Here is a 12,199-nt window from a genome sequence, read left to right as displayed (position 1 = left end):
AATTATAATATATTTAACAAGACAATACATGTAATTTTATGGTAAAATATTGTACAGATTTAGTTTTTTAGATGTAAAAAGTATGATTTTACTGTATAATTAATGGTTAAAATGTATATTATATTGAACAAGAGAATACATGTACTATTTTTGGTAAACTGTTGTGAAAAACAATAATCGGGCGTTCCCAGAAGTCTCTGCGTTACCCTTCACACTTCATTATATTTTATGGTTAAAGTTATGTTTCTTTTTATTTTTAATATTGGTTATGTACATTGTGGTATTCTGCGATTTATGTTGTTTAGTTCATGTTATTGCATTATTTTAGTCTCACATGTGTGAGTGACACTGTACACTGTCTCTAAATGTGTATTAAAGGGTTTGTTCACCCAACAATTTAAATTCTCTCATCATTTACTCACCCTCCTGTCATCTAAGATGTGTATGACTTTCTTTCATCTGCTGAACACAAACAAAGATTTTTAGAAGAATATCTCAGCTCTGTTGGTCCATACAATGTAAGTGAATGGGTGCCAAAATTTTGAAGCTCCAAAATCCACACAAGGGCAACATAAAAGTACTACGGACTCTCGTGGTTAAATCCATATCTTCAGAAGTGATATGATAGGTGTGGATGAGAAACAGATCAATATTGATGTCCTTCTTCCCTCACTTTCACATTCTCCTTCTTCTGTTTTTAGTGATTAACATCCTTCATGCGTATCACCCCCTACTGGGCAGTGAGGAGAATTTATTATAAAAAAATGACATAAAAATGTATCTGTTTCTCACCCACACCTATTATATTGTGTCTGAATAAATAGATTTAACCACGAGTCATATGGATTACTTTTATGCTTCCTTTATTTGGATTATGGAGCTTCAAAATTTTGTACTTTATACTTGGACCAATAAGTAACCGCTAGCAGCAACTTAGAACACCTTAGCAACTGCATAGCAACCACCCAGCATCATGGAGCAAGTTTTGCATGGTCAAGCATCAGTAGTAAAAATCTAGTGACATGAATCATCTCTTTTTCTCTCTTGTGTAGGTATCGGGTCACTCAGGTGGAGCTCTTTGCCCTGTTGTGTCGGTTAGCAGACGAGCTGCTCTTCAGACAGATCTCCTGGATCAAGAAGCTTCCTTTTTTCTGTGAGCTGTCCATCGAGGACTATACTCGGCTCCTGAGCGCCACCTGGCAGGAGCTTATCCTGCTGGCCTGTCTGACAGTCTACAGCGCACAGGTGCTGGGCGACCTCGCCAACGTCACAGACAAATACACTCCGTCCGATGACGAGCTGCAGAGGTGAGGAATCGTGTGCTTTATGGACTAATATTTCTCCAACATCATGATGATAATATAATGACATATTTGTCATTAATTCAGTATTTGCTGTGGTTTAATGGGATAGTTCACCCAAAAATGACAATTCTGGCATCATTTACTCACCCTCATGTCATCCCAGATGTGTATGACTTTCTTTCATCTACTGAACACAAAGATTTTTTATAAGAATATTTCAGCTCTGTAGGTCCATACAATGCAAGTGTATGGTGACCAGAACTTTGTAGCTCCTAAAATCACATAAAGGAAACATAGAAGTAATCGTAAGACTCCATATCTTCAGAAGCAATATAATAGATTATTTAAGTCCTTTTTTAAAGCTGAATCTTCACTTTCACATCTGAAAGTGAAAGTTAAAGTGGAGATTTAGGGTAAAAAAAGGACTTAAAAATTGTCTGACCAAATCATTAATAAGAACCAGTTTGTTTATGAATATGACATTACTAATAAGAACTCACTTGTCCTAAACTCAGTAGTTGTGCTCAGTGTAGATGTGCCTGAAATAAAGAAATACCTGTCTGCATGAAAGGGTCTTTTTGCAGTATCTACTGCAGCAGTTTTAAATCATGACAGACTGTTCTCCATGCTTCAGGTATTCTTTGGCATCTCTGGATGGAGGTGGAGGGTGTGTGTGTGTGGGAGAAAGGCAACTAGAGAGACTGTTTGTCTCTCTGTCTCTCCTTGTTCTTTCTCCATCTTCTTGGAATGCTCAGGTTTTTGTGGCTTCTCTGGTGTGTATGAGTGTGTGATTTGTGTAGAGCCACCAAATCTAAGATTACTTTTTCCCATCTTTTTTCAATATAAGCGTAGTTAATAAACGTGGACTTTGAAGATTTTAGGTAAAAAAATAAATACAAAAAAAATACAAAAAAAAAATACAAATATATATATATATATATATATATATATATTTTATTATTTAATTTTTAAATCTGCTCTATGGAACTTTGGGCTCTATAGCGACATTTGTACTTTAAACCTAAAATTGCAAGCAACTTGCAGAGGAACATTTTACATCAGTTGTGTTTCAGGACTGCTCTCCTGCTCTGATGAATCTCATGGTTTAAGTTTACCTGGACTTTGCTCTGAGATATTCACCTGATTTTATGTTATTCGATTAAATATATTATATTCCATATATTAATCGTCTTGAGGAATACTCTTATTTACATATTTTGATACGATTATTTAAGTGTTTTATCCACCACACTGTAATGTTTGTATTATTTTACACATATCCCAAATTTTAGATCTTAAATTATTTTTATATTACAGTCTACAGCCTCGGTGTACAATACCAGTAAACCCTAATTCTACAATAGTAGGCCTGTGCACCGCACACAATAAAACTAAAAACATGAGGATTCAATAATGATGAATATGAAATATACTTTATTAAACATGAAAATAATATAGAATAATATTAAATTACAATAATAACAAACGGTTTCCCTAATCATTTCTTTGGCAGTAAAGTTAAAATAGAGAGATGATTACACACTAAACAAATTAATATGTATATTACTGTGCTGTGACATCACTAATATAAACGACTTGAGATGACATTGCTGCAGTTTTAATGTTCAGAAAGTGAAAAAAAAACAAAACAACTTGTGCATTTCTGCGACTGGGGTAAAAGAAAAGAAAACAGTGGCACGCACACACTTAAGGGAACTTCGAAACTGCAGCAATGTTATGAAATACTCATGAATATTAGAAAACATGTTACAGTAACTTCACCGAAAATACAACCTATTAAACACATGATCGGTGAACACAATATCCCCCATGTAATATTTGATTCATTAAAGCATGACCACCAATATAAGCTTAAACAACCCTACAAGAAAACATATCCAAGCATTATAGTAAGTAAACACTAAGTAAGCAATTTTTGTAGTGATTTCTTTAGTAAAATTGTGTAAAATGTGTGTTCATTTCATTTTTGTCTACTTCTGATTTGCCATCATTAAATTGCATTATGTATCGCCACCAGCAACCCTGCTGTCTAAATATTTGCATTAAACATTGAAAAGGTCAAATCGATTTACTATTTAAATACGGCTGGCACTGTTTGACATGTCATGTGAACTACTCACAACTCTTATATCTATATAGAGGTCAAAGCAAAACATCACTAATAGAAGCTTGGAGGAAATTTGTTATACATTTTGACCCTGGCTGTTGGTTTTGGCTTAATTCCAGCCACTCAATCACATTTTAAAGCCATGTTTCCTAGGTGTGTAGCATGTAACTGTGTGAAATACTAGTGCTTACGTGGAGGGGGGAGTGTGTGTAGTGTGTGTAAATTAGTCTGGAATTACCTGACCTCTGAACCGTCTCCTCTCGATCTCATGGCGAGATTTACTGCTGCATTTTGGGTACAAATGCAGGGCATCAGTTCTCAGGTTGTGAAACATCCTCTTTACTGGGCAGGTACACACTGTAGGTTGCGACCTACCTTTAGGGGTAGAGTTCAAAGAGACTGTTGTAATTAAAGGAGAGTGGCAGATATACAGGATGTAGAGAGCAAAAAAGTAAAAAAAAAAAAAAAACAAAAAAAAAAAGCATGAAGGCACAATAGCTGTGTAAAAATAAAACAAGGAAAACCAGCCTAAGGTGGCTTGATGGTCTTAGTTAGTTTAGTTGGTTGGCTAGCTGGTGTCCCAGCCTGACCAGCTAACAAGTGCCCAAAACCGCTCTAAAACCAGCAAAACAGACTAGCCTGACCTGCTTGGACAGGCTGGGAAACCAGCTAACCACCTTAGGCTGGTTTAAGCTGTTGTTTTTTTTTTTTTTTTTGCTTTTATTTTTTTGTGCAGGGATGGCTGGAGATTTAAAGGTTGTGGTACTGGGTATCTTTTGGCACTAGTTGGCTGTTTTTTGATGGCTTTATTAAGTAATTTAGCACCAAAGCATGTCTCATATGATTTGCTTCATCACTAAAACATTATTAAGACAGCTCATGAGTTCTCCCACTTGCCAATATTCTTATTAACTCATTAGTGCTTTACATAAATTAAGCTTGTCAGAATCTCTGCTTTACTGGCTTACAGGATGAACACATATGTAACTGCATAGTGCACATGCATGGTGGTGCATCACTAATGCTGGAGATGCATGTTCAAGTTCGCCTTCTACCTGTCACGTTCTGTCATCTCTCTGCTATTCATAAAAATGGCCAAAAATGACCAAAACAATTCTAAGACAACCTCCCCCTTTACCCTTCCTTGTGATGTAATTGCAAGTTCAACTTACTATTTGAAATCTGTAGTTGGTTGATGAATTGTGTGTGTAGTTTCAGTGAGGATGGCATGGAGTTGATGGAGAAGCTGATCTATCTGTTCCGTAAGTTCCATCAGTTGAAGGTCAGCAATGAAGAGTATGCCTGCATGAAGGCCATTAACTTCCTCAACCAAGGTAAAACAACACTCAACCACAAGCTAGACTTTAGTCATTTGTATTTCTATGACATCTATGACCTCTCGGCTCTGCTGATTATACATTTCTGATTTATCTTCTAGCTTTAGTATTTTGTATGAAAAAATTTCCATTGATTGCATGTTTGAGCACTCAAATAGCACAAAATCTTTACTTGCAGTTTTTATATCTTAGCTCTTAAAAAACATAGTATACTATTGTTGTGAATGGATTTGTTGAAGAAGGTTCAAAACAAGATAAAAATGTCATACTGTTTGTTTTAGATATTTTCAGATATTTCAGATATTGCCCTTCAGATATTATCCTTTAAAAAAAATGAAAATATTGCCCTTTTTAAAAAATAAATAAAAAGGGCAAATGCGACTGTATATCTTGCAGTTGCGACCAGTGTTGTCACGATACTAAAATTTAAAGTGTTTTTAAAGTGTTTTTAAGTAGGGCCCTACTGAAATCTGTTTTATTGTTCCCCAAATCATGTCTTTTCCAATTTTATTTATTTTTTATAAGTCCTTGTTTTAAAGTTTAATTTCATCATCAAAATAGTTTAATCAAATGAATTCCTAAAACTTTCAACAAATGAACATATAACAATTACTTTTCAACATACCATTGTATTTTTACCAAACTTTTATTCAGTACAGCAGCACTCTTGCTTGTGATATGTTGCTTACTTTTTATTATTATTATTTAAAAAATAATATTATTATGAATATTATTATTGTTTATTAATCATTATTATTTATTATTATTATTATTTCTACAGTGAATATTACATTTTACTATACAGTTATAGTATATTTCTGTCACAATTTCTTCAATTTCAGGTGTCTGGCTTTTATTTTGTCTGGGGCTTTTGACAGAAGCTTCACAAGTCTGGATAAAAAGTTCGCTACATGGCCCAGTGTGATAATGAAAGCGCTATTGCTGTGATTTAATTATATAAATATACTATATTGTTTGCATGTGCTGCATGCTTCACAGTGAATGAGTGCTCTGCTTTGTCACCTCATATAACACACAGCGCGCAAGAAACTGTGGCATTTGGAGTTATGAGAGTTCTGCTTCACATGTTCAATTTAAAGCACGCAGCTCATGCAGACTAAGATTGCAGTCTTTCTCGGTTTAATAATCACACTAGGACATGTCACTATTTTAATTTGATTAAGTGTGCATTTATTTTTTCCCCAGGTTTGTCAAATTTTTATGTGAGCATTTGGAAGCAGTCGTGTGTCAGTCAGACAGCGTGCGGTTATCGAATAAAGTCAGTGCTCGGTACTACCGGTACTGTTTTTATTTTAGTACCAACTTGGTATGGAAGTACCGGTACTTTTGATACCCTAATTGCGACTTTATTTCTCGCAATTACGGCTTTTTTTAACAATTGATATGAAATCGCAATTGCGATAAAAAGATAAGTCATAATTCAGAGATAAAAAGTTAGAATTAACTTTATTTTTTATTTCTAGGTGGGATCCGGCTTACATAGTATTGCATAGAGGCGGAACAAAATATAGGTTACCATATAGTGCATGTCAGAGAATAGTGCGTAATGTATAGCAATATAACACATCATCCCAACTAGGTGCAACACAACAAGTTTCTAGAAACAAGTTATTTTTTTATTATTGAAAGCAATAATACTGCTTGAAGTGGCAAAATGTCAGGCAATCAAAACAGTTTTGATGTTTAATATACAGTTATAGGGAGCAGGATTTTCAACCAATGAGATTCCACTTTAGGTGGAGCTAGTTAGTGCGACACAACAAAAATAGAAAAAAAGTGGCCGGTGTCTGCATCATGGCTGGTTAAGACACATAAGAGATTTTCTCACTTGCTTGGTTTCTGTTTTTGTTGCGTCGCTCTGGGTAGCTCCACCCATAGTTAAATCTCACTGGTCCAAAATCCTGCTCCAGTTCAAGGAGTGAATTTGTATGCAGACAAGTTGAGTGTATAATATATTTGTAATTTGTACTCTGCATGGCAACAGGATTGAAATTGCTCAATAATTGAGGGTTGAGGGGCACATGAAGGTTTTTTTAGGAAGATATTTCTTTCTGTTTGTCTAGATATTCGTGGTCTGACTAATGTGACACAGTTGGAGCAGCTGAACAAGCGTTATTGGTACGTTTGTCAAGACTACACCGAGTACAAGTACCCTCACCAACCCAAACGCTTTCCAGAGATCATGATGTGTCTGCCAGAAATCCGCTGCATTGCAGGTAAGCCTTTTACTGTATAATTCAGTTTCTTCAGGTTTGTAAAGGATCTATTCATTGGTCACACCTGTTCTCCCCTCATATTTCAGGGAAGCTGGTCAATATTCCTTTGGAGCAGCTCCCCCTGCTGTTTAAGGCAGTATTGCACTCCTGTAAGTCCAGTCTGAATAACTACAGGACAGGTTCTTCCCCCTGTGTGGCCGCAAAGGGTACCGCCCCTGCCAACTAGCCCCGCCCCTTGACAACACCCTCCCCATCTATTGCACGGGGGTGGGGTGTTTTATGGGGTGGGACACCTGGTGCCCGACTCCTCCTCTCATGAATGTGACAAGAAACTATTTTCTACATTTAGTTTAGTTTAGTTTCGTTTTTTTCTCTATTTATTACCAGACAGAGCTGAATGTATGTTGATCCACACTGTGCACATGCTTCTTTTTCAAATGGAAATACACAATAAGCACAGTGGATTTCACACACTTCAGTCCAACTGCGATATGTGACAAGTGTAACCACTGATCAGATGAGATCTACTACTAGCTTTTTAATTTTTTACGTTTATTCACTTCTCTTTTGGATGCTGATAGGAGACAGATATGTATGAAATGAATTCTGCTTTATTGAATGACTACCTCAGGAAGAAACTGTTACACGTAACTCGGTTCTCAGTGCTCTGGGCTGGTCGGGAAGTTAACATTGACACTACGCCTTTTGAGTGTTTTTTTTTTTTTTTTTTAGACCGTCTTGTCTTATGCATTTGTGTGTGCTGCACACAATATGCATTTGCATTGCACAGCAGTTCTCAAAGACAGTAGTCATGGAGAGCGTGATTTTTTTCATATAAGAGATGTGTACGGATAAGTTTCACAATCATAAACTGGGGACAAAATGAGGATTCTACTTAACGACAGAGTATGTCTGTTAATATTAATATTAAAAAATTAAATTTTTTGACCAAAGAGTTATGCAAAGTTGGAGGGAAGTGAGCAATGCTTTGCTCACAAAAATACCAGACAGTGGACTCAGTTCTGGGGAAAATAGCGGCTTCCAACATCAAACGCTACACTCTGCACAGTTTGCACTCAGTTCAGTGGTTTACATTTTAAGGTATCAGTTTTAAATAGTATTTTTCCTTGATTTCCAGTAAAAAAATAAATATCTAAGCATCTTTAAAACAAGACAAATCTACTGTAGCAATTTTGAAAGATAATATGCAACTTGTTTTCAGAAAATGTATCTTTGATTTGATTTATTTATGTATTTATTTTGCCTTTTGCCGTTTGTTTTTGTTTTTTTTGCCATTCAATACATTTTGTTAGATTTGTGCTTGAAACAAGAAATACCAATATGGTAAGAAAAATTTACTAAATTCAAGATATATTCTTTGAAAACAAGTCTTATTTATTTTGTTTTAAGGATGTTTTGATATGTTTACTGGAAAGACAAAAATACAGATTAAGTATTTTATTTTTGTGCAATTTACCTTAGGAAAATTTCCCACAGACACTCAGTATCCTCATTCGAAGCATTCATTCGGATGCGGTAGCATCTTGAGGTATTTTAGTAACTGTGAAGTTGTGATTTTGATATTTATTAGCTCATGTTTGGCCTTCAAGTGATGAAGTACAATCGCATCCTGAAAGGACCTAACTTTCAAATGGGAAATTTTCAAAAGCAAATACTGGACTGGCCTTTTACCGTAAGTTGTAAAATTATGATTCTTTTTTCGCCAAATGGTTTCAAACTGTCCCAAAGGCCATTTATTTGACTGAGTTCCGATGTTATGTGTGAAAAATTGGATTTCCTCAAAGTGTCGTCTGAGCAAGCAGCCAGTGTGCCTAGTTCAGGCCTAGTTTGTTGCTGGTTCCTTCCCTCACGTTTTAAACAGGGTAAAGTTACCATTTTTATAGTTCACTCCCATCTCTCTCCGTTTTCACAGTGCTGATGTACTTGTAGGTTTAGTAGTTTGTAGTATTCTGGACATTGTAGGTCCTTTTAGAAGTTATTGTTGTTGTTGGTTTTTTTTTCTTTTGTTTCTGAACCGGGAGGGGAAGTGTTGTTTTGAAGGGTATTTTGTTCGGTTTTGAGTATCAAATGCAATGAGTTTTACTTTAAACCCAATTCGAAAGAAAATATGACTGAGATGTTAGCTAGTCCGGCAACGAAAAGCTATCCGATGCCCTGGGGATTTCGTTAAGTTTTTTTTTTCTCTCCTTTTGTTTTTCATCTGTACCAAGGCATCGCTGGATGCGCTCTTTGTAACTCATTTCAAACATTCCAAAAATGTTAGATATGCGTCGAGTAATGTTTACATATTTGCACCAGACAATGACAAGGGGTCCATACCAAAGATGCATGCTCATCCTGGCAATTACCCCATCTCAAGCCTAAAAAGTGCAGCTAAACCTGAGTGGCAACACTTGACATCTCTGTCAGAGCCTTTGTAAATGCTACTAAAGGGGTCACGTTGTTTATCATCCGTTAACATTTCTAAGGCCAAATGTTACCACTCTGTCCACATGCCACTTTGCGTGTCCTTAATCTTTAAACACTGCCTGTTACATGGTTTCATTGTTTCATCCATCCCATAATATGTTCATTTGGATCTCTTCACATTTGTCGTGTTTGTACGTTGTTTACACTTGTAGATATCGTGAGTGTTTTCTTTTCTGGCGGGGGTTGTTTTGGAGTGTGAGTGAGCTAAATGTTGACTCTCCTCGCGAAACTTCAGACTAAACTCCCGATACGGTAGAAGTGTTTGTTACAGGTAAAAACTCCAAAACACACTGGCTTGGAGTGCGGTAGCACACGTTTAACATGCCATCACCCACGTAAGAAGAGACTCGTAGGTGCCTGGAACAACCGCAGAGAGCTTTTGTCGCATATGAAGCTGCTATATACACCAGTCTTCACGAATGTGGCCGCTGTGTACTGAGTTTCTCTTTGATTCTGTTTAAAAACGGAAGACAGATGTGCTGTATTTGATGTAACACTTCTTATATCTGGGCTTTCGGTGTCTTGAAGTGTTTTGGTTGTAAAAATTATGTCTGGCCTAGTTATCAGGCAGGAACATTAGTTTTCCTTACTTGCTTTTTTTATTTTTTAAATAGGTCCATGTGAAGTCATGCTGCGATATCTATAAACAGTTTCGTTTCTGGCATTTTGGTCTGAACCTTGAATGATATTTTTCTTGAGGGAAGCTTTTGGATCTTGTACTCTTGCATTTGGAAAAATCCACTCCACAGTATAGATGTGATAACTGATGGTGAAGGTCTGTTTGTTGTGTTTTTCCTTCATATTTTACAATGTGTCCTCATTTGTTCTTTTTATTCATTTTTCTTTTGAAATTTCTACATTGAAACTACCTCTTTTGTGTGTCATCATGTTGCGTGCTTTCATGGAAAAGTATTAATCGTTATTTATTGGTTTCATAGCACCAGTGACCCTGTTTCTTTGTACGTCCCATATGCCATTCTAGAAACTTCAGAGATTGTGATAAGAAAATAGTTTCCACCTGTTCATATTCAGTCATTGCCTCACAGAATACATTTACCTTAGGTCCAGCTGAAGCTTCCTATTATCCTTCATTCATAGACGTAGTATGTTATGTGTGATCGACTACTCCGCCATCAAATGCTGCATTGGACGTTTACCTCACTTTTCAATGAAGACCTTTTCTCAGTGCAATTATAACGTTGTTCTCTCAGTGTGAAATGAACAGTATTATATTCCTAGTTGTAAACACTGTTTGTGAATTGTTTTCATGAAGAATGTATTTTTGTCGATTTGACTTATTATTTCTCGACTGTTTACAATTTTTATTGTCAATCCTGTGTAATCATTTTAATGCTTTGACACTTTTCAGCCAATCAGATTTCTTTCACTTGAATGGTTACGGGTATGCTGATTGGTTATTGAAAGACTATCAAAGTGCTGTCAAATTTACATAAAGACTCCATAGTCAGGGAACTAATTTCAATCTTCTAAAAATTCCCTTTGGAATTCTTCATTAGCCAGTGGGAATTTTAAAGGGATGGTTCACCCCAAATAAAAAAAATAATAATAATTTTAGTTCTTCTGGAACATGAAAGGAGATGTTTGGCAGAATGTTAGAGATGGACAACCTTACCTACTGCCTAACATCTCCTTTTGTATACCAAGAATGAACAAAAGCCATACGGGTTTGGAACAACACGAGGGTGATCATTTACCCTGAATTTTCATTTTTGGGTGAACTATAGCCTTTTAAAAAAAGAAACAATGGCGAATGTTGGGACTTGAGCAAACCATACGGAGTCAGATGAGAGGTTTGGCGATATCTCAGGGAATAGACACGCTCCTAAAAACCCACAAATACTCACTATGTTAACAACACTGTTCCATTTTTTTTTACCAAGGTAAATCAGAGACGTTTGTAGGTCTTTGGACTGCCCCTAGTTTAGTTGAAGGAAATCTGGCACGACGTTCAGTGGCGATTAATCCAGCCATGTAACATGTTTGTGTGGTTTTGGGAGGGTTGTCTGGGGTGCTTTTCCTAACCCTTGTCACAAACCTCTTTCTCGGCTCCTCTGACTTTTACTACCTGTGAAGAATGTGACCCATACGTGTTATAAAAGCATGTTTAGAATGTTTAGGACTTGAAACCAAATAAATGTGAATCTTATGCAACTGTGAAAGCGGGTCTTGTCATTTGTACACATTTCGATGTTGACCACTGCATCTGTGAAGCGATATGAATATTGAGGAATGCTGCATGAACTATAAAGAACAAAAATGTATATAGAAACATACATGAAATATGCATTTTATGCCATTTTATTATAAAGCACCTTTCCATACAGTGCAACCCTGTTTTATATTATAAATCACAAGCGTTTGGGGATCACAGACATGCTGGCTGTGACATCACAAAATGGCGACGCTCATGAGTATTAAAGTAATTCTGTACAAACAAATTAAATAAAGCTTTTGCCGTTTTGATAAATAAATAGTCAATGTCGACTGGTTTTTTGCTTCTGCGTTCTAATCTGCCATGCTATAACTTCTTATTTTATTAAACCAAGATTGCAAATGTACTTTAGTGGATGTAAAATGTGAGCAGGGGCATATTTGTTTGCATTTTGTTTTGTGAGCAAAAGTAAGCAATGGAACAGTGGAGCAAGTAGAGCATGTGTATATGTGCATTAGTATGGCAAGCCG

At 36.2% G+C, this 12,199-nt stretch overlaps 1 protein-coding gene across 1 annotated transcript in view; it reads left to right on the top strand.

Annotated features, from left to right (window-relative positions):
* Positions 1 to 11,676, top strand: part of LOC127424309 (nuclear receptor subfamily 6 group A member 1-A) — a 35,357-nt gene extending 23,681 nt beyond the window's left edge. The window contains exons 6-9 of the mRNA XM_051669374.1: positions 1,053 to 1,307; positions 4,645 to 4,766; positions 6,854 to 7,006; positions 7,093 to 11,676. Coding sequence (XP_051525334.1) covers positions 1,053 to 1,307; positions 4,645 to 4,766; positions 6,854 to 7,006; positions 7,093 to 7,232 — 670 coding nt within the window. The 3' untranslated portion in view covers positions 7,233 to 11,676. The remainder of the gene's footprint in view (positions 1 to 1,052; positions 1,308 to 4,644; positions 4,767 to 6,853; positions 7,007 to 7,092) is intronic.
* Positions 11,677 to 12,199: the final 523 nt, after the last annotated feature.

Source organism: Myxocyprinus asiaticus, chromosome 33 (assembly GCF_019703515.2).
Source record: "Myxocyprinus asiaticus isolate MX2 ecotype Aquarium Trade chromosome 33, UBuf_Myxa_2, whole genome shotgun sequence".
Taxonomy (NCBI): domain Eukaryota; kingdom Metazoa; phylum Chordata; class Actinopteri; order Cypriniformes; family Catostomidae; genus Myxocyprinus; species Myxocyprinus asiaticus.
Note: the sequence above shows the minus strand (reverse complement) of the source record. Positions and strands in the feature narration are given on the sequence as shown.